At 38.9% G+C, this 22,881-nt stretch overlaps 1 protein-coding gene across 6 annotated transcripts in view; it reads left to right on the plus strand.

Moving 5' to 3' along the window:
- MTRF1 (mitochondrial translation release factor 1) overlaps positions 1-22,881 on the plus strand; it is a 48,615-nt gene that overhangs the window by 21,465 nt on the left and 4,269 nt on the right. For 5 of the 6 annotated variants that reach the window (XM_046028367.1, XM_046028370.1, XM_046028368.1 and 2 more), the window contains exons 7-9: positions 3,446-3,563; positions 18,207-18,343; positions 21,430-21,528. In XM_046028367.1, the coding sequence (XP_045884323.1) occupies positions 3,446-3,563; positions 18,207-18,343; positions 21,430-21,528 (354 nt within the window). The remainder of the gene's footprint in view (positions 1-3,445; positions 3,564-18,206; positions 18,344-21,429; positions 21,529-22,881) is intronic. The other variant, XM_046028371.1, reaches the window with a different exon arrangement.

Below are 22,881 nucleotides of genomic sequence, written 5' to 3' on the forward strand. Positions count from 1 at the left end.
AGTAGCCTTTTTATGGGAGTCCCTTTTGCAATGACTCCATTAATTTTTAAGCATACCCTTGCTTTCTGATATAATTAGATATCCTAAGCCCACCTTCTGCCTTTCTGCCCTCAGACTTGGGAGTCAGATCTCATTTTTTTTTGGTGAGAAATGTACCCAGAAATCAAAGTCTAGGTACTAGGTATGCTCATTATTACTAAAGTCTGCTTATGTTTAGATTTCGTAGTGGACAGAGCTAGGAGATACATATGAGTTTAACACTGGTTCAAGTTATTATTACCAACTCAAATTTAACATTACAGGGAGTTTTTCCCCCTCACCATCTTGTATTTATATCTCTTCCCACTTAGAGTAAAAATTTTATTTCTTAATCACTTAATGTGTTTACTTTTTTCCTCCTATATGGCATATACAAAAACTTAAAAATTACTTAGTAAACTACTGAGCAATGTTTAAGATTTCTGTCCTTAGAATATAGTCCACCAAGAAAGCATTGTCAGAACACGATGTTCAAAGACCATCAGAAATAATGTTTTTCTGTGTGGTTTTATGATATCATTATGGTAAATATTTTGATTCCTAGGTTTCTTTTCCTATTGAATATTAGGATTTGATTTTTCCTTCCTCTTTTATCTAATTTCATTTTTGGCGTATAGAAGCATTTATGTCTCTCAGAAATCAAAGCCATTAAGTTGTCTTTCTTTTTCTTTTTTTTTTTAGAGATTTTTTTTTTTTAAATTTATTTGACAGAGATCACAAGTTGGCAGAGAGGGAGGCAGAGAGAGAGGGGGAAGCAGGCTCCCTGCTGAGCAGAGAGCCTGATGCAGGGCTCGATCCCAGGACCCTGAGATCATGACCTGAGCCGAAGGCAGAGGCTTTAACCCACTGAGCTACCCAGGCACCCCATGAGTTGTCAATTTCTTAACTCCTTATTCCTTCCACTGTTCTCACCCATCCCCTTATTCTTTTCACGTTCTTGAAAATTAAACCCATGTAGTGGAGTTTGCTTTTCATAAAAGAGCAAAGTCTTATTCTCTTAATTGACATTTAAAATTCTTTGTATATTTTTTTTTTTTTTTTAAAGATTTCTTATTTATTTATTTGACAGAGAGAGATCACAAGTAGGCAGAGAGAATGAGAGGGAAGCAGGCTCCCCGCCGAGCAGAGAGCCCGATGCAGGACTCGATCCCAGGACCCTGAGATCTTCTTTGTTCAGAATTTCCCAACAGTCATTAGGTAGTTTCTGTAACATTTGGGAGAATATGACATATAATATACGTATATTTGCTATATAACTACTTAATATACTATAGCCACAAAAAATGGGAAATTGCTGTTCATCTCTTTAGTGTTTATTGAAATTTTAAGGTAGCCAACACTGGCATATTTAACAAAAGCTGAATACTCTTTTTTTTTCCCCCACAGTAGAGTACTCATTTTAGAGGAAACAAAAGAATAACCACGCTGTATAGTAGATTCTAAAATTGACCCTGTTACTACTGTGCTTTACAAAGAGTCACATTACTGTCATTCATACAAATGAATGGTAAATGTGAAATAAGATGTTAGTTCTCTCAGGAAAAACAGCATGTTTTGTAGTATTTTTCTGTGTGTGTGTGTGTGTGTGTGTGTGTGTAACAAATAGGGGCTTAAAACAATAAAAATTTATTGTCTAACAGTTCTAGAGGCCAGGAGTGCAAATTCAAGGTATCTCCAGGGCTGTGCTCCCTCCAAAGCTTCTGGGTGGGGGAGGGATGCTCCCTTGCCTCCCCCAGTTTCTGGTGTCTCCAGGTGTCCATTGGCTTGAAGCTGTGTAACTCTGAATGCACATGTTCTTCTCATCCTCTTTCTCCTTAGCTGTCTGAGGGCACTTCTCATTGGACTTAGGACCTGTCTGAATAACCCAGGATGATCTCATCTGAACTCAATTACAGCTGCAAAAACTCTTTTTCCAAGTAAGGGTCTAGTGGTTAGAATGTGAACGTATCTTTTTGGATGCCTCCATTCAGTCCACTAATCACTGCACATGCACAGTTGGTTCTCATTGTTCACGGTGGTTATGTTCTATAAAGTCTCAGCAAATGCTCATTTAGCAAATACTGAACCATCATTTCCCCTAGGGAAAATTGTGTGTGTGTATGTGTGTGTGTGTCTGTGTGTGTGTGTGCAGGTGTACATAATGTTTATATACCTATATATAGATTTCTATATCTATGTGTCTTACGTAGATTATAAACTTAAAGAAGTGACCCATCCAAATAAATAAATAAAATTTTAAAACCGAGGAAAGTAACCCATCCTGGTTACTTAGAATAGATTCTATTTTCTTTATTTTACAAAGAGAAAATGAGGTTCAGAAGTGTTCAGTGACAGGCACCTGGGTGGCTCAGTGGGTTAAGCCGCTGCCTTCGGCTCAGGTCATGATCTCGGGATCCTGGGATCGAGTCCCACATCGGGCTCTCTGCTTAGCAGGGAGCCTGCTTCCTCCTCTCTCTCTGCCTGCCTCTCTACTTGTGATCTCTCTCTGTCAAATAAATAAATAAATAAAATCTTTAAAAAAAAAAAAAGTATTAAGTGACTTGCCTGAGGCCACTTCACTTCCAGATGGATGCCAGAATTGGGGTTCACACCGTGTCCAACTGACCTGAGAGCCAGGGCTTCTTGTACTATCGGCTCTGCCCACTCCTGTCTTCATTCTCTGGTCAGACTGAAAAAAGAAAGCAAACTGTCACTTTGTTGGGCATCAGCTGGGAATGTGCCCATATAGGACAGCTTGGATTTTTTGCTGCCCTGCACAAGTTCTCTGGTGACTTTGAAAATGCTGTAGTAATTGATTTTGGGGAACAAATAAAGTAGGTGAATTTGCAAATACAGAATCAGGGAATAATGAAGATCAACTTTTTGTATATACACACACTTACATACACACACATGTACATACATATATATAAATGTATGTACATATGGAGAGAGAGCATGTTTTCTATCCTGTGGCTTTGTGGGATGATGGATGCTGAAACTTGAAAGTTTGCATAAACTCAGTGATCTCATGGCATCAAAAGTCACTGTCAAATATAGGGAGTTTACGGTTCTTTCATTTTTATAAGCTATTTCTTAGTCTAATGGCTGTGCCTTAGAACAACACAGCACAGTTTATTTGAAGAATCTTGAGAATATATTTAGTATTAAAGTATTTGTTGGGACGCCTGGGTGGTTCAGTCAGTTAAGTGTCTGCCTTTGGCTCAGGTCATGATCTTAGGGTCCTGGGATCGAACCCCACATTGGGGCACCTGCTTGGCAGGGAGTCTGCTTCTCCCTCTGCCTGCTGCACCCTGATTGTGTGCCATCTCTCTCTCTCTCTGACAAATAAATTTTAAAAATCTTTTTAAAAAAGTTAAGTGTTTGTTGAGTGTAGAATTGACTTCCGTGTTCCCTTTTGTTCTAGGTAGATGTGAAGGTGGACCCGAAGGATTTGCGGATAGATACATTTCGAGCCAGAGGAGCGGGAGGACAGCATGTTAATACCACAGATAGTGCTGTCAGACTTGTCCATGTCCCCACAGGTAATCAAGTCTGTTCGCTTTTATACTTTTGATCTGTTTTTATGTCTTACAAAACTATTCAGCATTGAGAAGAAAGTAGTTTTGTGTTAGGGTCTTGTTTCTTGCCCAAACCCTTTAAAGGTGACACTGAGTCATGGGTTTTAGGTCTCCAATGTTCATATCCCACTTCTATTTGGACAAAGCACCTCTCGTAAAGGATGCAGATACTGAGTGTTCCTATTCCAAGAAACTGCCCAGGTGTACTGGACAGTGATGGGCAACCAGAGGTGTCCCAGCCTAAAGAAACCCACAAAAGCAGTCCTGGACATGCCCCTGCAATGGAGCTTTTGTCATCCTCTTGTTCTAGACTGACCACTACTTCCGCTGGTCTGTGTTGCCTTAATGTTGTTATTTTGAATATTGGTAATTTTGGTATACTGTGAAGTAGTTTTGCAGCCCTTACTGTGATTTTAAATATTTCTATCATTTTTCACTTCTCTCTACTTCTATCACTTTACTTCTTTCAATTTCAAGCTTTTAAAATTTCCTTTTTAAAATTAATTTTTACGTTATATGTTAAATGGTTTTAAAGGCCCGTGGGAAAATCCTTTAACAAAAACTAGCAGCTCCCAACATGTCTTTTTTCTTCCCCTCCCTCCTACCTTGACCCTAACGTCCCATTAAGCCACAGGCAACCAGTTTAAAACTCTTAGTTATTTTTTCCTGGTAATTACCTCATTCTAAATATTAGGCAGATCATTCTCTTCTGATAGATTAGATGTAAGATTATGTACATATTGACTTTTTTTTCTTTTTTAAGATTTTTATTTTTTTATTTGACAGAGATCACAAGTAGGCAGAGAGGTACGCAGAGAGAGAGAGGGAAGCAGGCTCCCTGGCTAGCAGAGAGCCCGATGCGGGACTCAATCCCAGGACCCTGAGATCATGACCTGAGCTGAAGGCAGCAGCTTAACCCACTGAGCCACCCAGGCGCCCCTGGACATATTGACTTCTTAACTTAATGTAGTAGATGAAGATTAGGCTCTCATAATAGCCTATTTTCCTCTTTCTAAAATATTTATATTTTGGCAGAATTAACCTTCACTACTTTCATGTAAAGAACAAGTATATAGTGTTCACTGCCGAGCCAAGAAGCATACAGGTATCTCCCTGCTTTTCAAAAATTCACATGAAGCTGCTTTACTTTTATGAAAGACCTACATTATACCTGTTCTCACCAACCAAAAGAAATCTAAAAAAGATTTTCATTTTTACAAAAAAAGGTGAAAAGCAAAAATAGTGTTCAGTATTTTTTTGCAGCTAACAGTTGTAGAAGATTTGCACACTCTGGGCAGCGAGAGCAGCCCCCGCCAGCTCCTTCCCCAGAGCTACCAGCATCTCAGAGAGTTCAGCATCTCAGCATCAGGCTACCACAGCTATGAACTCTGTGAGCATCTGTGTAACTCAGTTTATTTTCTCAGTTTACTTTCTCAATTTATTTTGGACGTCCATTAGCAAGATGTGTTTTAATAACAGATTTTGCGGGGGGGTCTTGGAATGCAGAAAAAATTCTCTATATAACTTAATGGTAAGTGCTCTTCACTTTACAACATTTCGGCCTATGAAAGATATCATAGGATTGTTCTACTTTCTGATAGCAGGGGAGACATACTGTGATTTCATTTCATAGAGTTAATGATTACTTCATTGCTTTTATATTTGCTTCTCTTTGACTCTGAGTCTTCTTTGATCTTCTAAAAACTCTGTAGAATGAAACTAACCAGATTTCCTAGATGGCTAATGCGTGGTAGCAACACCTCTGGCAGAGCTCTCTAGTCTAGAGCGGTTGCTCTCCACGGCTACAACACAGAGGTGGTTCTGAACACCAACAGGGAATTCCCTTCGACCATACTGTGTGTTGGATCCTCCTGTATCTTGGATCCTGTCTCATCTCTCTTAGTGTATTCCTTCATTTTAATGAAGTCCTTTTTCAAGTGGTTTCCTGAGAAAAGATGCATGAGATGTACATATTCTGAAAACAGCTTTATTCTAAGCTCATACTCTGCTGACCATGAATACTTGATTAGAAATCGTTTCCGCTTAGAACATTTAAGACTTTCGTCACTCAGGGCGCCTGGGTGGCTCAGTGGGTTAAGCCGCTGCCTTCGGCTCAGGTCATGATCTCAGGGTCCTGGGATCGAGTCCCACATCGGGCTCTCTGCTCGACAGGGAGCCTGCTTCCTCCTCTCTCTCTGCCTGCCTCTCTGCCTGCTTGTGATCTCTCTCTGTCAAATAAATAAATAAAATCTTTAAAAAAAAAAAAAAAGACTTTCGTCACTCATTATTTCTTCTTCTTCTTCTTCTTCTTCTTCTTTTTTTCATTTAAGTAGGCTCGTGGAGCCCAGCACAGGGCTTAAACTCATGACCCTGAGATCAAGACCTGAACTGAGATCAAGAGTTGGACGCTTAACTGACTGAGCCACCCACGTGCCCCTATCATTCATTGTATTTGTATCTGAAGTATTTTCTTCAATAATTTCTTATTTACTGTTTTCTTTTTCTTCCTGGAATTTCTTTGAGTCAGATGTTAGACATCTTGGATTTATGGTTTGTCTTCTTTTTTTTTTTTTTCTTTCACATTGTCTACCACTTTGTGTTTTAGGTTTTTTCCCCAACACTTTTACTGAATTTTAAAAATTTGTTCTTTTTTAAAATTTTCACAAGCTCTCTTTTTATTCTCAGAATTGTCCTATTTTTATAGCATTCTTTTATTATTGATGCAATTTTTCCTTTTTTATTCAAATATATTAATTTTAATTTCCCTGAAATTTTTTTCTGCTTCCTGCATGTCTCTCTTTCCTTTGAGTTTATTTTTTCTGTTTCACTCTTGCTTTCTGCTTAGAAGGGTCTGGGAATTCTTTTTTGTCTTTGTATATACATAAAAGCTCTGAGTGTTTGGGTGCCACTTACCCACTAGTAAGTTTCACTGTGGGACAGTTAGATTATTAGTTAGCTTTTTTATTAGGGACTCCCAAGTGTCAGTGTTTTTACAACTTTTCACTTGGGTAGTTTGTTTTCTCCTTAGTAGGATCCTCCAAGATACATTTAAGAGTAAGGTCAAGGTCTCACCATTCAATAAGCAAACTTAATCCTCTTACTTTCAGTACCATGTCTCATATTTATTCTCTTTTGTACCAAGTCCCAAGTCAGACTTCCCTTATTTAATTCTTTAAAGACTGTACCTTCCACTTCCTACAGATCGAGGGAGGGGACTTAAAGATCTACTTTAAGACTTTCTGTTTTTAGTCCCCAGCTTTCGAAGTACCTGATGCCTCAATTCCTGAGCCCTTCTGGTACTCTGCACGGCAAGAGGCTTGTTTCTAGCCAGCTCTCCCACTAGAGGGAGTTGTGTTTCACCTTTCTCCCCACTGCTAAGTCACTTACCATTCTTCCATATGCTTTCTGCCTTTACATATTGTGTTTGTGGCTGTGTGCATCACCTGTTTTATTTTGTATTTCCATTTCTTGTTCTTGTTTTAGTGGGATTTTTTAAAAGAAAGAGGAGGCCATCTTGAGATCAGATGTCACCTTTAAATTTTAAATTCATTTTTAGCCTGTTGTTTTTGCTTGTACTTTTATAATAGCAAAAGTTAATGTAACCTAAATATCCAGCAACAGCATAATTTTATAATCTCTCTGATGTTGATTTTTATTCCATAAGAAACTGTAAAAACTGAGAATATATACATAAGCAAAAAAACAGAAAACATCTATAACCATTCCCAATAACCATTGTTGGTATATTTCTTTGGTGTATATCCTTTTGAATTCTTTTTTATGCATATAGAATCATATCCTTTTTTACCAAAAATGAGGTGATAATTTTTGTAACTTACCATAATTTACCTAAGAAATCCACAAACTTTTAGATACTCATTGTGTTTTACGGGATATTGTTCTATATTCTAAACTTTCCAGAGTAATAATAATGAGCTGAAGCTGAAATAAAAATTAAAATGAGAAAAAGTCAGGTGAAAGTGATAAAAATTCTGACAAAAGTGAATCAGAATACTTTAAAACATACACTTGTGCAGCCATAAATTATACTGACGACAAAAAGTGACCAATGTTTTTGTTTTCAAGTTTACCTTGGGCCAAATTAGTTTTTAGCCACTTAGATCTAGTTCTTTGATTTAAAAGAGGCCTTATAGCTTACCCTCGAACCTCCCCTTAAGCAATGTATGACAAGGCCTGCTGACTTTTATGAGTGCATGTTGTTATGAGCAAGTGATTTCTTGAGTCAATGCTATGCTTGGAAGCTTTCCATGATTTCAGCATCTGTTGCAAAGAAAACTCAGTCTTTCTTCTATTCTGGGCACTCCACAGCCCTTAGAATGGGAACTATGTCCATGTTAGACTTGTAAGTGAGAGCTATAGGTCATTCTTCTGTTTCCCTCTTGCACATGGACTCTTGAAGACTCGTATTGTTTTCTAACCTACTGCTTCTACAGAATTTCATTTTTTAGCCATTGGAAGAATGGTACTATAGGGGTATGGTTAAATGATTGTTCAGAGAAAAGTTAAATTTTTTTGGTAGAATTTATCAAATCAAGATGAAGACATTAATATTTTGTGCTTTAAAACAAGCTTTTTAGTTTCTTACCAGTTAGTGAAAGCGGGCCTCTGTAATTCTTACAGTATCCCTTCATCATCATAGATTATGGATAATACCTAGTTCTTCCAAATCAGATTTAATTTTTTACTTCATTTTGTACTTTTAAGATTATAGGATTTTTATTTAACCTTTGGTTATGTACAATTTATTTCATCTGACCTAAGAACTCATCAACTGAAAGATATATCACTATTTTGTTACTATGAGGAAATATAAAAAACACTACCAATTAAACTATCATATGCCAATGAACATGACGCATATCAAGTTCAGAGATGTTCATTTTTTTAAGTGGGCTGTTTAGAATAAAATATGGTATATTTGTTCTCACTTATAATTGAAAATCTTTTAAATAATGTAGTTATTTAACAAATATGTATTAGATACCCACATAGTACTATTGCTGCCTGGAATTTTGGAATCTCCTGTAGAGTATTGAAACAACACAAGAGTTCTTTTCTTTTTTTCAAAGCCCTTTTACAGTTTTTTAACAACTGCAGCATCTTACTTTAACAGCTCTTCCGTTATTCAACTTACCTCCCTTTACCCTAATCCTCTATTCCTGAGGGAGTACTTACAATTAACTACTCCTCTATAGAAAGTGTAGTAAAGTACAAGATCAGGTGATTCCCTTGGGAATTACTGAGCTGGTAAGAGTTGTAGGCTAAAAATTCTGACCTGAGCCTCTGGATAGGAATAGTGCCGATGTGTAAGCAAAGCTTACTGCCGGTCAGCTGAGATGAGAAGGAATTTGAAGGAAAGCTTATGAATATCTTGCAATGACTATTTTCCTATCCTTTTGGGTGGTGAAAAAAGAAGAGCAGAAATCACACAGCTCCATGCGAATGCCTGAAGACGAAAGCAAGTCGGTGCCCCAGCCCAAACTCGTGACTGCAGTAAAGCAGTCAAGAACAAACTAACAGGGGCACCTGGGTGGCTCAGTGGGTTAAAGCCTCTGCCTTTGGCTCAGGTCATGATCCCAGGGTCCTGGAATCAGGCCCCACATCGGACTCTCTGCTCAGTGGGGAGCCTGCTTCCCCCTCCCTCTGCCTGCCTCTCTGCCTACTTGTGATCTCTCTCTCTCTGTCAAATAAATAAATAAAATACTAAAAAAAAAAAAAAGAACAAACTAACAGACTCATGAATCACGGACCTGTACCCCTGAAACTAATAATACGTTATATGTTAATAATAATAATCTTTATAAAGCATCAATAATTATATCCTAGAGGGTTGAGGTAAAAAGATACCAACATTTAAAAAACAAAGAATAAACTAATAGAGGTGAAACCTGGGTGTTCCTACTGAAAGTGTTAGCAAGTGTACGTTGTAGCTTATTTAGATGGGGGAAAACGTAATTGGGAGAGGAGGATTTTGTCTTGTTTAGGGACAGTGGAATTTTATAGGAATTTTTAAAATCTTCACCCAAGGAGTTGCCAGTATTTTAGTTCAGCTGGCCTAGCTAATGCGGTTTTTGGGTTCTGTGGTTCAGAAAGAAAAGTACTTTCACCTCTAATGTACCTGAGAATGGGATTGGACACAGACCTTCAGACTGGTAGGTGCAAGGTTAAGGATAGCGCAGCCTGAAGTCTTAAGAGTCACTGTTCAGGTCGAGATTTGGGCTAGTAACTGGGCTACACTGGCAAAATCTACCCAAATCCAGAAGTTGGTTAACGAAAACATGTATGATTAGATGTGGGATTAGCTGAATTTAGAGCTAGGACAACTGCGAAATACTTGCTCTAAACTCTTCCTTGTAAAGAGTTTAGTTTCTTCTTTGGTTTCTATATATAACATCTATATATTGATCCTTGAACAACATGGAAATTAGGGGTACTAACCCACTCAACCCCTTGCAGTCCAAAATACACATATAGCTTTTGATTACCTCAAAACTTAACTAATACCCTACTGTTGACCAGAAGGAAGACTTACCAGTATCATAAACAGTGATTAACACAGGTTTTGTGTTGTATGTATCATATACTACATTCTTTTTTTTTTTTTTAAGATTTTTTTTAGTGTTTTTTTAATTGTTAGAGAGACACAGGCAGAGGGTGAAGCAGGCTCCCCGCTGAGTAAGGAGCCCAATGTGGGACTCAATCCCGGGACACTGGGATCATGACCTGAGCCAAAGGCAGGCACTAAACCAACTGAGCCACCCAGGCGCCCCTATATACTGCATTCTTAAAATAAATTAAGCCAGATAAAAGAAAATGTTATTAAGAAAATCAAAAGGAAGGAAAATACATTTATAATACTATATTTAAAAAGAAAGAATGCACAAGTGAATTTGTGTGGTTCAAACCTATGTTGTTCAAGGGTCAACTATATAAAGTCATTTTTATTTTTTTCTTTTTATTAATTTTTTAATTCTAGTATAGTTAACTTACAGTGTTGTTAGTTTCAAATATATAGTATATATATAATATGTATGCAATAATTTAACAATTTTATACATTATTCAGTGCTCATCACAATAACTGTACTCTTAATTCCCATCACCTACCTCCCTCTGGTAACCACCCATTTTGTTCTATATATTTAAGAGTCTGTTTTGTTGTCTCCATTTTTCTTTATGTGTGTGTTTTGTTTCTTAAATTCCACACACGAATGAAATCATTGGTATTTGTCTTTCTTTAGCTGACATTTCACTTACCATTATGCCCTCTACATCCATGTTGTTGCAAATGGCAAGATTTTGTTCTTTTTTTAAATTCTTTTTTATGTCTGAATAATATGCCATTATGGATATATTATATATATAAATATCTTTTTTTCTTTTTCAAATTTGTATTTAAATTCTAGTATAATATTGGATTCAGGTGTAGAATTCAGTGATTCATCATTTACGTACAACACTCAGCGCTCATCACAATTGCCTTCCTAAATGCCCATCACCCATTTAGCCCATCCCCGACCCAGCTTCCCTTCATCAACTCTCAGTTTGTTCTCTGTCATTAAGAGTCTCTTATGCTTTGCATCCCTCTCTTTTTTTCCCTTCCTGTATGTTCATCTCTTTTGTGTCTTAAATTCCACATGAGTGAAATCATCTGGTATTTGTTTTTCTCTGACTGACTTATTTTGCTTAGCATAATACTCTAGCTCCATCCATGTTATTGCAAATGGCAAGATTTCATTCTTTTTGATGGCTGAATAATAATATTCCATTACATAGATCTATGGATATAGATATGGAGGTATAGATATATAGAGATGTAGATATCGATAGATATATGTATGCCACAAGGCCACATCTTTATCCATTCATCTGTGGATGGATATCTGGGCTCTTTACATAGTTTGCCTATTGTGGACATTGCTGCTATGAGCATTGGGTGCATGTATCCCTTGCCACTCTGTATTTTTGTATCCTGTAGGTAAGTACCTAGTAGTGTAGTCGCTGGGTCTTAGGGTAGTTCTATTTTTAACTTTTTTGAAGAACCTCAGTACTGTTTGCGAGTGGCTGCACCAGCTTGCATTCCCAACAGTGGCAGAGGGCTCCCCTTTCTTCACATCCTGTGTTATTAATTTTAGCCATTGTTGTTTCCTGTGTTTTAATTTTAGCCATTCTCACAGGTGTGAGGTGGTATCTACTGGTTTTTATTAGTATTTTCCTGATGATGAGTGATGGAGCATCTTCTCATGTGTCTGTTGGCCATCTGAGTGTCTTTGGAGAAATGTCTGTTCACATCCTTTTCCCATTTCTTAACTGGATTATTTGTTTTTTGGGTGTTGAGTTTGATAAGTTCTTTATGGATTTTGGGTACTAACCTTTTATCAGATATGTCATTTGCAAATATCCTCTCCCATTCCATAGGCTGCCTTTTAGTTCTGCTGACTGTTTCTTTTGCCATACAGGAGCTTTTTATCTTGATGAAGTCCCAGTAGTTCATTTACGCTTTTGTTTCCCTTGCCTTTGGAGATGTGTTTATAAGAAGTTGCTGTGGCATGGGATGCCTGGGTGGCTCAGTCGGTTGAGCCACTGCCTTCGGCTCAGGTCATGATCCCAGGGTCCTGGGATCGAGCCTGCATTGGGCTCCTTCCTCAGTAGGGAGCCTGCTTCTCTCTCCACCTCTGCCTGCCAGTCTGCCTGCTTGTGTGCTCTCTCTCTCTTACAAATAAATAAAATAATCTTAAAAAAAAAAAAAAAGTTGCTGTGGCTGAGGTAAAAGAGAATGCTGCCTGTGTTCTTCTCTAGGATTTTGATGGTTTTCTGTCTCATATTGAGGTCTTTCATCCGTTTGGAAGTTGTTTTTGTGTGTGGTGTAAGAAAGTGGTCCAGTTTCATTCTTCTGCATGTTAGTATTCACAATACCATTTTTGAAGAGACTGTCTTTTTTCCATTGGATGTTCTTTCCTGCTTTGTCGAAGATTAGTTGACCACAGAGTTGAGGGTTCATTTCTGAGTTACGTATACTGTTCCGCTGATCTGTGTGTCAGATTTTGTGCCAGTACGATACTGTCTTCATGAGGACAGCTTTGTAATAGAGCTTGAAGTCTGGAATCATGATGCCTCCAACTTTGCTTTTCTTTTTAGGATTGCTTTGACGTTTAGGGTTTTTCTGGTTCCATACAAATTTTAGGATTGTTCTAGTTCTGTAAAAAATGTTGGTGTTATTTTGATAGGGATTGCATTGAATATGCAATCCCTATCATTGGTTGTATGGGTAGTAGGTTGCTTTGGGTAGTACAGACATTTTAACGATGTTTGTTCTTCCAACTCATGAGCATGGAATGTTTTCCCATTTCTTTGTGTCCTTTTCAGTTACTTTCATAAGTGTTCTGTAATTTTCAGAGTACAGATCTTTTACCTCTTTCGTTAGGTTTCTTCCTAGGTACCTTACGGTTTTTGGTGCAGTTGTAAATTTCTTTTTGATTTCTTTTGAAATCTTCCTTGATTTCTTTTTCTGATGCTTCATTATTGGCATATAGAAATGAAGCAGACTCTATGCATTGATTTTTATTCCTGTGACTTTGCTGAATTTTCCTGTATCAGTTCTAAATTTTTTGTAGTCTTTCAGATTTTCTACATAAAAGTATAACATTGTCTGCAAATAGTAAAAATTTTCTTTCTTGCTGTTTGGATACCTTTTATTTCTTTTTGTTATCTGATTGTGGCGGCTAAGATTTCCAGTACTATGTTAAATAGTAATGGTGAGAGTGGACATCCTTGTCTTGTTTCTGACTGTAGATGAAAACCTCTCAGTTTTCCCCCATTGAGGATGATACTAGCCGTGGGTCTTTCATATATGGCTTTATGATTTTGAGGTATGTTCCCTCTATACCTACTTTGTTGAGGGTTTTTACGAAGAATGGATGCTGTATTTGTCAGATGCCTTTTTTCTGCATCTGTTGAGGGGATCATATGGTTCTTATCCTTTCTTTTATTAATGTGGTATATCACACTGATGATTTGTGGATATTTACCCACCCCTGCAGCCCAGGAATAAATCCCACTTGGTCATGGTGAATAAGCCTTTTAATGTACTGTTGGATTCAATTTGCTAGTATCTTGGTGAGAAATTTCATCCGTGTTCATCAGGGATATTGACCTGTAGTTGTCGTTTTTAGTGGGTACTCTGTCTGGTTTTAGGATTAAGGTAGTGCTGGTCTCATAAAATGAGTTTGAAAGTTTTCCTTCCATTTCTATTTTTCGGAACACTTTCAGAAGAATAGGTATTAATTCTTCTTTAACTGCCTGGTAGAAATCCCCTGGGAAGCCGTCTGGCCCTGAACTCTTGTTTGTTGGGAGATTTTTATTTATTTATTTATTTTAAAGATTTTTATTTGAGAGTGAGAGAGAGAGAGAATATGAGCAAGGAGAAGGGCAGAAGGAGAGGGAGAGGCAGGCTCCCCACTGAGCAGGGAGCCCAATTCAGGGCTCGATCCCAGGATGCTGGGATCACAACTGAGCTGAAGGCAGACGCTTGACTGAGCCACCTAGGCGCCCCTTGTTGGTTTTCTGATTACTGATTTAGTTTAGTTACTGGTTATAGATTTGTTCAAATTTTCTATTTCCTCTTATTTCAGTTTTGGTAGTTTGTATGTTTCTAGGAATTTGTCCATTTCTTCCAGATTTCCCAGTTCATTGGCATATAATTTTTCATAATATTCTCATATAATTGTTTGTATTTCTGTGATGTTGCTTGTGATCTCTCCTCTTTCATTCAAGATTTTATTTGGGATCTTTCTCTTTTCTTTTTGTTAAGTCTAAGTGGGGGCTTATCAATTTTATTAACTCTTCAAAGAACCAGTTTCCTTGATCTATTCTGCTGGTTTTTTGTTTATTTGTTTGTTTGGCTCAATATTAATTATTCTCTAATTTTATTATTTCCTTTCTTCTGCTGGCTTGAGGTTTTATTTGCTGTTCCTTTTGTAGCTCTTTTAGGTGTAAGGTTAGGTTGTGTATTTGAGACTTTTCTTGCTTTTTGAGACAGGCCTGTATTGCAATATATTTCCCTCTCAGAACCTCCTTTGCTGCATCCCAAAGGTTTTGGACTGTCATGTTTTCATTTTCATTTGCTTCCATGTTTCGTTTTTTTTTGAGATTTCACTTATTTATTTGACAGAGACACAGTGAGAGAGGAAACACAAGCAGGGGAAGCAGGAGAGGGAGAAGCAGGCTTCCCACTGAGCAGGGAGCCCAATGCAGGGCTCGATCCCAGGACCCCGGGATCATGACCCGAGCCGAAGGCAGACACTCAATGACCAAGCCACCCAGGCACCCTGCTTCCATGTATTTTTAAAAATATCTTCTTTAATTTCCGGTTAATCCATTCATTCTTTAGTAGGATGTTCTTTAACCTACATGTATTTGTGGTCTGTGCAAAGTTTTCCTTGTGGTTGACTTCAAGTTTCATAACATTGTGGTCAGAAACGATGCATGGTATGATCTCAGTTTTCTTGTACTGACTGAGGCCTGATTTATGACCCAGTGTGTGATCTGTCTTGGAGAATGTCCCATACGCACTCGAAAAGAATGTGTATTCTGCTGCTTTAGGATGGAATGTTCTGAATGTATCTGTTAAGTCCATCTGGTCCAATGTGTCACTTGAATCATTCAAAGCCCTTGTTTCCTTGTTGATCTTCTGCATAGATGATCTATCCATTGCCGTGAGTGGAGTGTTAAAAAGTCTCTTACTATTACTTATTATTATCAATGAGTTTCTTTATGTTTGTTATTCACTGATTTATATTTGGGTGCTCCCAAGTGGGGGGCATAAATATTTACAGTTGTTAGATCTTCTTGTTGGATAGACATCTTTGTTGATATAGTGCCTTCCTTCAACTTTTGTTACAGTCTTTGGTTTAAACTTCAGTTTGTACTTGGCTTTCTTTTGATGTCCGTTAACATGGTAGATAGTTCTCTATCCCCTCACTTTCAATGTGCAGGTGTCTTTAGGTCTAAAATGAGTTTCTTCTCTCTCTCACTCATTCTGTCTCTCAAATAAGTAAATAAAATCATTTAAAAAAAAAAAAGGGCAACTGGGTGGCTCAGTTGGTTAAGCATCTGCCTTCAGCTCAGGTCATTATCCCAGGGTCTTGGGATCAAGTCCCACATCAGGCTCCCTGCTCAGCAGGGGAGTCTGCTTCTCCCTCTGCCCCTCCTCCCAGCTCGTGGTCTCTCACTCACTCACTGTCTCTCTTTTTTATATAAATAAAATCTTTAAAAATGTATAAATAAATTAAATGAGTCTCTTATAGGTAGCATATGGATAGGTCTTATTTTTTTATTCATATTTATCACTCTGTCAAATAAATAAATCTTAAAAAAAAAAAAAAAGGTAGATCCTGTTTTCCCTAAAGCTGAAGCTTTGCAGCACTATGTGATGAGTAGACTTGGTGCCTATAAGGGGTCCATGCTGGTCTTCTGGAGTGGGGCCTGCTGTGCTGATTCTTAGTCCAGCTTGCCCTAGTGGAGATGTACCTGCGGGGCCATGAGGCGGTGTGGGAGCTTGGTGTAAGCTGCTTTAGTTGCCACTGGGTGGCACTATGTTGCTCACTGAAGTGAGTCAGTGCTAATGGGCAGGAGAGAAAATCGCTTTGCCAGGCCCTCTCTCCTGGAGCAGGAAGTTCGCACCAGCACTCTTCAGGAAGTGCTCACAGATGAGCAAACCATCACCCCTCCTGTGTCCCCCTCTTCTGTCAGATCCTTGTCTTCACCCTATTTGTGTCTGAGCTATCTGCATACTAGGCAGCACAGTACTCCTGTGTTTTATCTCAGGCACATGGCTCTGTTTCAGAACTCTAAATTTTAAGGATCCCCATGGCACAGACCCATGCTGATCCTTTTGGGGAAGGTCTCACCTCGCTGGCTGGTGCTGGTTTGTCCCAGAAAAGCAGTCACACACCGAACGGTGGTTTATGGTAAAGTGCAGCTAAAAGCCAGCACCAAGGCTTGTTGCCCTCAGCCAGTGTCTCTGTTCCTATTAGGGAACAGGGACACACATCGCTGACAGTACTTCTTCTGTCTCCAGAAAGGCCCTGCCACCATTCCCAGGTGCACGCCAAAAAGAGGATTTCTTTCTAGCCACGTGACCCAGGGGATGCTCAGACCACTCTGCCTACTCCCAGGTCTTCACCCTCCTTTCCTACCAGAGCAGCACTAACCCCCCCCCCAAGCACAGCCCCATCCATGGCACGGTCTTCTAAAACTTCAGACTTGGCACTCTGCTGCTTATAAAAACTAGCAATAGTCATCCCCTCTCCTTTTCCAAATCACTGGTTTTGGGGAATAGCTTTTTTTTGTGCAGTGCCCTGCCTGCTGCTTCTCTCGCTCTCTCTCTCTCACTCCTCTCCCCATGATCAGGGCTCCCTTCCCTCCACAGCACCTCCAGCTTTTCTCTCTCCCAAATCAACTCTCCACAGCCCTTACCTTCTGTGAAGTGGCTGTTTTTCTACCTGTAGATGTTCATTTTGTGCTCTCAGTCCTCAGATCAATTTCTTGGGTGCTCAGAATGATCTGATATTTATCTAGCTGTGTTCGAGGGATGAGGCAAGCTCAGGGTCCCCCTACTCCTCCACCATCTTAACTCCTAAATATATGCATTTATAAATATATATCTATACACACACACACACCCGTATCTTCTTTATCCATTCATCTAGTTTTTAAAAGATTTTATTTATTTGAGATAGCAAGAGAGAGTGAGAGAAAGTGAGGCAGACTCCCTTCTATGCGGGGAGCCCAGTGCCCCCGGGATCATGACCTGAGCCATTTCACCGACTGAGCCACCCACACGCCCCTATCCATTCATCTGTTGACGGACGCGTGGGTTGTAGAAAGTCATCTTTAAAACATCAGCTCTGTGCGAATTTGTGGTTAAGGAAGGAAAGCTGAGTTCTCCTTGACTAAAACAGAGAATGGAGCAGCTCTGTGTGGGGGTGAGACTCTGCTGGGCTGTCTGTCCGCATGAGCTGAGAGAGAGAGAGGCAGAGATGTGGGAATGAAAGTATGTGTAACCATCTGTAGATGCAGCTGCTTCCAGTCTTCTCATCTGAAGTGTCTCCTTCAGATCTCAGAGTCGAAACAGCCATCTACTGCTTTCGTCAGCACGGTTCAGGGATAGTTTCTAAAGTATGCTAAGTCTAAGTTGTTTTTAATCCTTTGCGATCTTTTCCTGATTAGCCTTTCCCCCTTTAAAGATTTTTTTTTTTTTTAATTTGTCAGAGAGAGAGAGAGAGAGCGAGCAAGCGAGCACAGGCAGACAGACTGACAGGCAGAGGCAGAGGGAGAAGCAGGCTCCCTGCCGAGCAAGGAGCCCGATGCGGGACTCGATCCCAGGACGCTAGGATCATGACCTGAGCCGAAGGCAGCTGCTTAACCAACTGAGCCACCCAGGCATCCCAGCCTTTCTCCCTTTAAAACGCTCCTGAGGCCTATCTTTTTTTCCCCCAGTTTTATTGAGATATCATTGACATCTCAGTTCTGTCTTAATCTGGCTTCTGGAAGCTACAGTTTACCTCTGATCCTTGTTCTTTTTCAGGGCTTGTAGTAGAATGCCAACAAGAACGATCACAGATTAAAAATAAAGAAATAGCTTTGCGTGTGTTGAGAGCTAGACTCTACCAGCAAATTATTGAGAAAGACAAGTGTCAGCAACAAAGTACTAGAAAACTGCAGGTAAGGCTTACACAGTGTGATACATCTGTGGGGCACCTGGCTGGTTCAGTAAGAAGAGTGTGTGACTCTTGATTCCGGGTTTGGGAATTCGAGTCCTATGTTGGGTGTAGAGATTTCTTAAAACAAAAATAATAATACCTCTGCACAAAAGTCATCATTTTCTGTAGAAAATGTAGCATTTGTTCTTGATCAAATGGGACTATCTTATAGCATAGGGAAACATACTTATTTGTAAATAAGCAGTAATTTCATGCATATAGATTGATTATAGCTAGATTTGGATGTGCCAGTTTGCAAATGAATCAATGAGATATGCATAAACCCAGGATTATCTCCCAGTTTTTCCCTCCAATGTTTGTATCATGCCTGTTTTGAGAGGAGATTAGGTTAAAAGATAAAATAATTCCCTGGAAATTAAGGGACTTTCAGATTTTTTTATTTAAAAACCTATACTCTTTTATTAAAACCCTATTGGATCAAAAGTAAATGGCACTGTAAAAAACTGGTAATGATGATTGTTACTGATGGGATGTGGGGGCAAGGGTAGAAGAGAGATTTATGTCTGCTATATACCTTAATACTTTCTGAATTTTGTACTACATAAATGTGTAGTATTATTTATTTAAGTATGTAGGTACATACTAAGCAAAATGAATAAATGTCACTGTTTTAAGTAAACAGATTATAGGATTTTAAATCCTAAAAAGTGTAAAGTTGGTTCTTTGAGAAAGGTTGGAAGAGAAAGTGAAATAACTGTGCGTTTGTGTTGTTTGCTGGTGGGTATGCTACACAACATTTGGAAGACTTTGTGGCCTTTCAGGACAATGAATTAAATAAACTTAACCATTAATTATTCTTTTAGGCAAGATGTCCTGCTCTCCCACTTTTGCCCTTCAGGCTCTCCTTACCCACATTCTAACTTCCAAGTAGTGAAAGTGATGGGATTAATGGAATATTAATCCTCTGGTAGTCCTAGATTGTTGTCCTGGCATCAGTATGTACATTTGCAGATAGGAATGCCCATTAACAAAGCATTGCTTCTTAGCACATAAGTGGTTAGCATAAACACTAAGAACTCCCCATGAGTGACATTTGAATTAATAAAAGACATTGGGATTCACTTGCTATTTGGCATTTTAGTACCAGATGTTTCACACAGTAATTTTAAAAATAAGTAACTCAAGATTGGCCTGTAAGTTGTGTGTGTGCGTGTATCCTCTTCAGAAATTTCTGGTTTCAAGCACCAGAAAAGACCTCCATGCCTCCCAATTAACTTATCCATCTGTGTGAAACTTTTTTCTAGGTATTTCTAATACTTAGAGAAGTTTTTGCTTCCACTAATATATATAGTAGCTTTTATAAGGAAGGCATTATGTCAGGTTCTCAACCCTGGTTCCATTTATCTCCTGAAGAGCTTTGTATATCCCTCAGGCCCCAGCCCCCAAGAGTCTGACATAATTGATTTGGGTGGGAGCCTGGGCATTAATATGGTACTTTGGGATAGTAGTTTCTATACCTGGCGGGTTGCAGAATGGATGGCCTGAAGAATGTTCTAAAAATCCATAAATCCCTGCTTTGTTATATCTGAGATTAGACTTTAAAGTCTTTAATTTTAAAAAATTCTTCTAATGGTCAGCCATATTTAATTTAGTTTCATATCATTTGCCTGAGGAGTAAAGAAACTAAGTTACAGAAATGTCTTTTTTTAGTCTTAAGAAGTGAAAGTGAGGGACGCCTCAGTGGGTCTGTTGGTTAAGCGCCTGCTTTTGGCTCAGGTCAGGATCCTAGGGTACCGGGATAGAGTCCCACATCAGGCTCCTTGCTCAGCGGGGAGCCTGTTTTTCTCCCTCTCCTGCTCCCCCTGCTTGTGTGCATGCTCTCTCTCTCTGACAAATAATAAATGTTTTTTTTTTAATTTAATGTGAAAGTGAGTGAGAGAAGGTGTTGTGCTGGGGAGGTAGTAGAGATGAGGAGATTAGAATACAAATAACCATAGCATAAGGCAAACTGTAGTGTGCTCTGAAGATTCCAAGTATAAGGGGTTTCAAAGGAGCACATTAATCTATCTCAGTTGTTACTAGCTGGAAAAGGGGGATGATAGAGTGTGTGGGAAGGGCATCCCTTGAGATGATATTTTAGCTGAGTAAACAGACATGCCCATAATTTTGATATGGTATTGTAAGTGGCATGGTAGTGGTTCACATAATTTTCAGAAATAATGTTGGGAAAGTTGGCTACATTGTGAAGTGCCTTGAATGCTGAGTTCAGTTGTCTCTGCTTAGTAGACAGGAAGAAACGAAAGACGAAAACTTATCAAAAAGCTGTTTTAGGCAGATTAAGCAGGGTAATACAATGTAAGCAGAGACCTGGAAGATTCATCAGGTGATTTTTACAGGAAGGAAGGTGAAAAATCGTGAGCCCTTGAATGATAGAAATGAAAAGGGCAGATTATAACAGGAGACTCTTAAAATCAGCAGGAATGGGCAGGTAGAGAATATGATGAATTGAAGATGGTTTCTCCCCCAGTGTCTGTGTCAAAGCTTAGCATGTAGTAAGTGCCTGTGAAATGTTATGTAAGTTGCGGGATGTCAGAGTTTCCCACTGGGAACCAAGGACATGTGGTGGTGCCATTTATAGAAGCCAGGAGGAAGAACTGATTGGGGTGCAAAGATAATTTCGTTTTAAATATTTGGAGTTTAAAGTACCGAAGAAATACTCATTCTTATTCCATAACCTTACAAAGCTATAGTCTTTAAGTTCTACCCATTCTTGTTCCTTGTCACTTTGTATATATGACCTAAAAAAACAAACTGGGTGGCTCAGTCAGTTAAGAGTCTGCCTTCGATTCAGGTCATGATCCCCGGGTCCTGGGATCGAGCCCCGCATCGGCTCCCTGTTTAGCAAGATGTCTGTTTCTCCTTCTGTCCTTCTCCCCACCCAAGGCACTCTCACTGTTTCTAATAAAAAATAAAATCTTTAAAAAACTGAAACTGTTACAATAGAAAAGGCATTTATAAGTATGTTTCCCATTGTAATAAAGGCAATTATAAAGTTAAAATATGAATTACCTTTTTGTTGTGGCACAGGTGGGAACGAGAGCCCAATCAGAGAGAATTCGGACATATAATTTCACCCAGGATAGAGTAACTGACCACAGAATAGCATACGAAGTTCGTGATATTAAGGTAATATAACTTAATATGTTTTATGTACCTTTGCTTTTCAAAGAATGTGTACTCATATTCTAGAGAGTTCTATCTAAAATATTATCAAGTAACTTAAAATCATGAAGCCAGTTTAAGGTTGTATCCCCAAATAGGCAAACATTCATATTAGTTTGTTGGTCAGAAATGGGGTCTTAGTGTCAGTTTGAAACAGGTCTCTTTGAACTCCAAATTCTTTGCTGTGCAGTCACAGTGTATTAAGGTCTATTCAGTATACATATATACACTGTGTCAGATTCCTATTGCTGTGTTACAAATTACCACAAACTTTTTGGCTTAAAGTAGTATTTCTTATCTTATGGTTACCATAGGTTAGGAGTCTGGGCAGGCAGAGCAGAGGTCTCTGCCCTCGGGCCCTAAAGACCACTAGCAGGTTCCTTGCTAAGTGGCCCCTCCATACACTTTCTCCCACTTTGAATATCTTGCAGGAATGGCTCAAGCCTTTTTAAGGGCTCACGTGTTTAGTCAGGCCCACCCTGGCAATATTTTGAATGACTCAACATCAACTGATTAATATCACTGGAGTGATATTCCATCATATTCACACCTTCTGCCTCCATGTAAGGGAGGGAATTCTGCAAGGTGTGTACACCAGGGGGCATCTTAGAGTTCTGCCTAGCACGATGAATTGTTCATGGGTTTCAGGAGTTATAATTATGCTGTTGGGGAAAGACCCTGTTAACATGGTTTGAACATTAACCTAACTAAATCCCATTTAGCCAGACCATTGGCATTAATACATTAATGATGAAGTACAGGAAAATTCCCCTTTTGTTTCCCCGAAGGGGAAAACGAACTGGTTCTCATAAAGGACTATGTACAAAAGGCAAGAGGTAGAAGGTTCTGATTTTTTTTTTCCTTGATGTCATGTGATACCTAGGGCTTCTTTCAGTTGATTCTGTCCCATTCTGTACTCAAAAGTAAAGTCCTAATTTTATAAGGGCAATGTCTGTGTTTTTAAAATGTTTAGAAATTTCTGTGTATCTTACGCCACTTCCTCCGTCTTCTTAGCAATTTAAGGCTGTCTCAAATAGGAAAATAATAGCCTTGTCAAAAAGGAGAAAATATTTGCTAACTTCCCTTTCCTCAGGAAACACACAGTAATAACCAAACATGTTTGGCCATATCGTTCAGATTACACCATATTCTTTCAGTTGTTTTTCTGGTCGTGGTGATGGTTTTCCCTGAAACGACTGCATTCTTATGATGGGTAATATTTTTTAGACTAGCCCTTAGGTCCTGAGTTAATATTCAGTCTTGAAACAGAGGCAGGTTAAGTGGCTTTTATAGTTATAAAATATCTGACTTTGGCCT

Source organism: Meles meles, chromosome 14 (assembly GCF_922984935.1).
Source record: "Meles meles chromosome 14, mMelMel3.1 paternal haplotype, whole genome shotgun sequence".
NCBI classification, from domain to species: Eukaryota; Metazoa; Chordata; class Mammalia; order Carnivora; family Mustelidae; genus Meles; species Meles meles.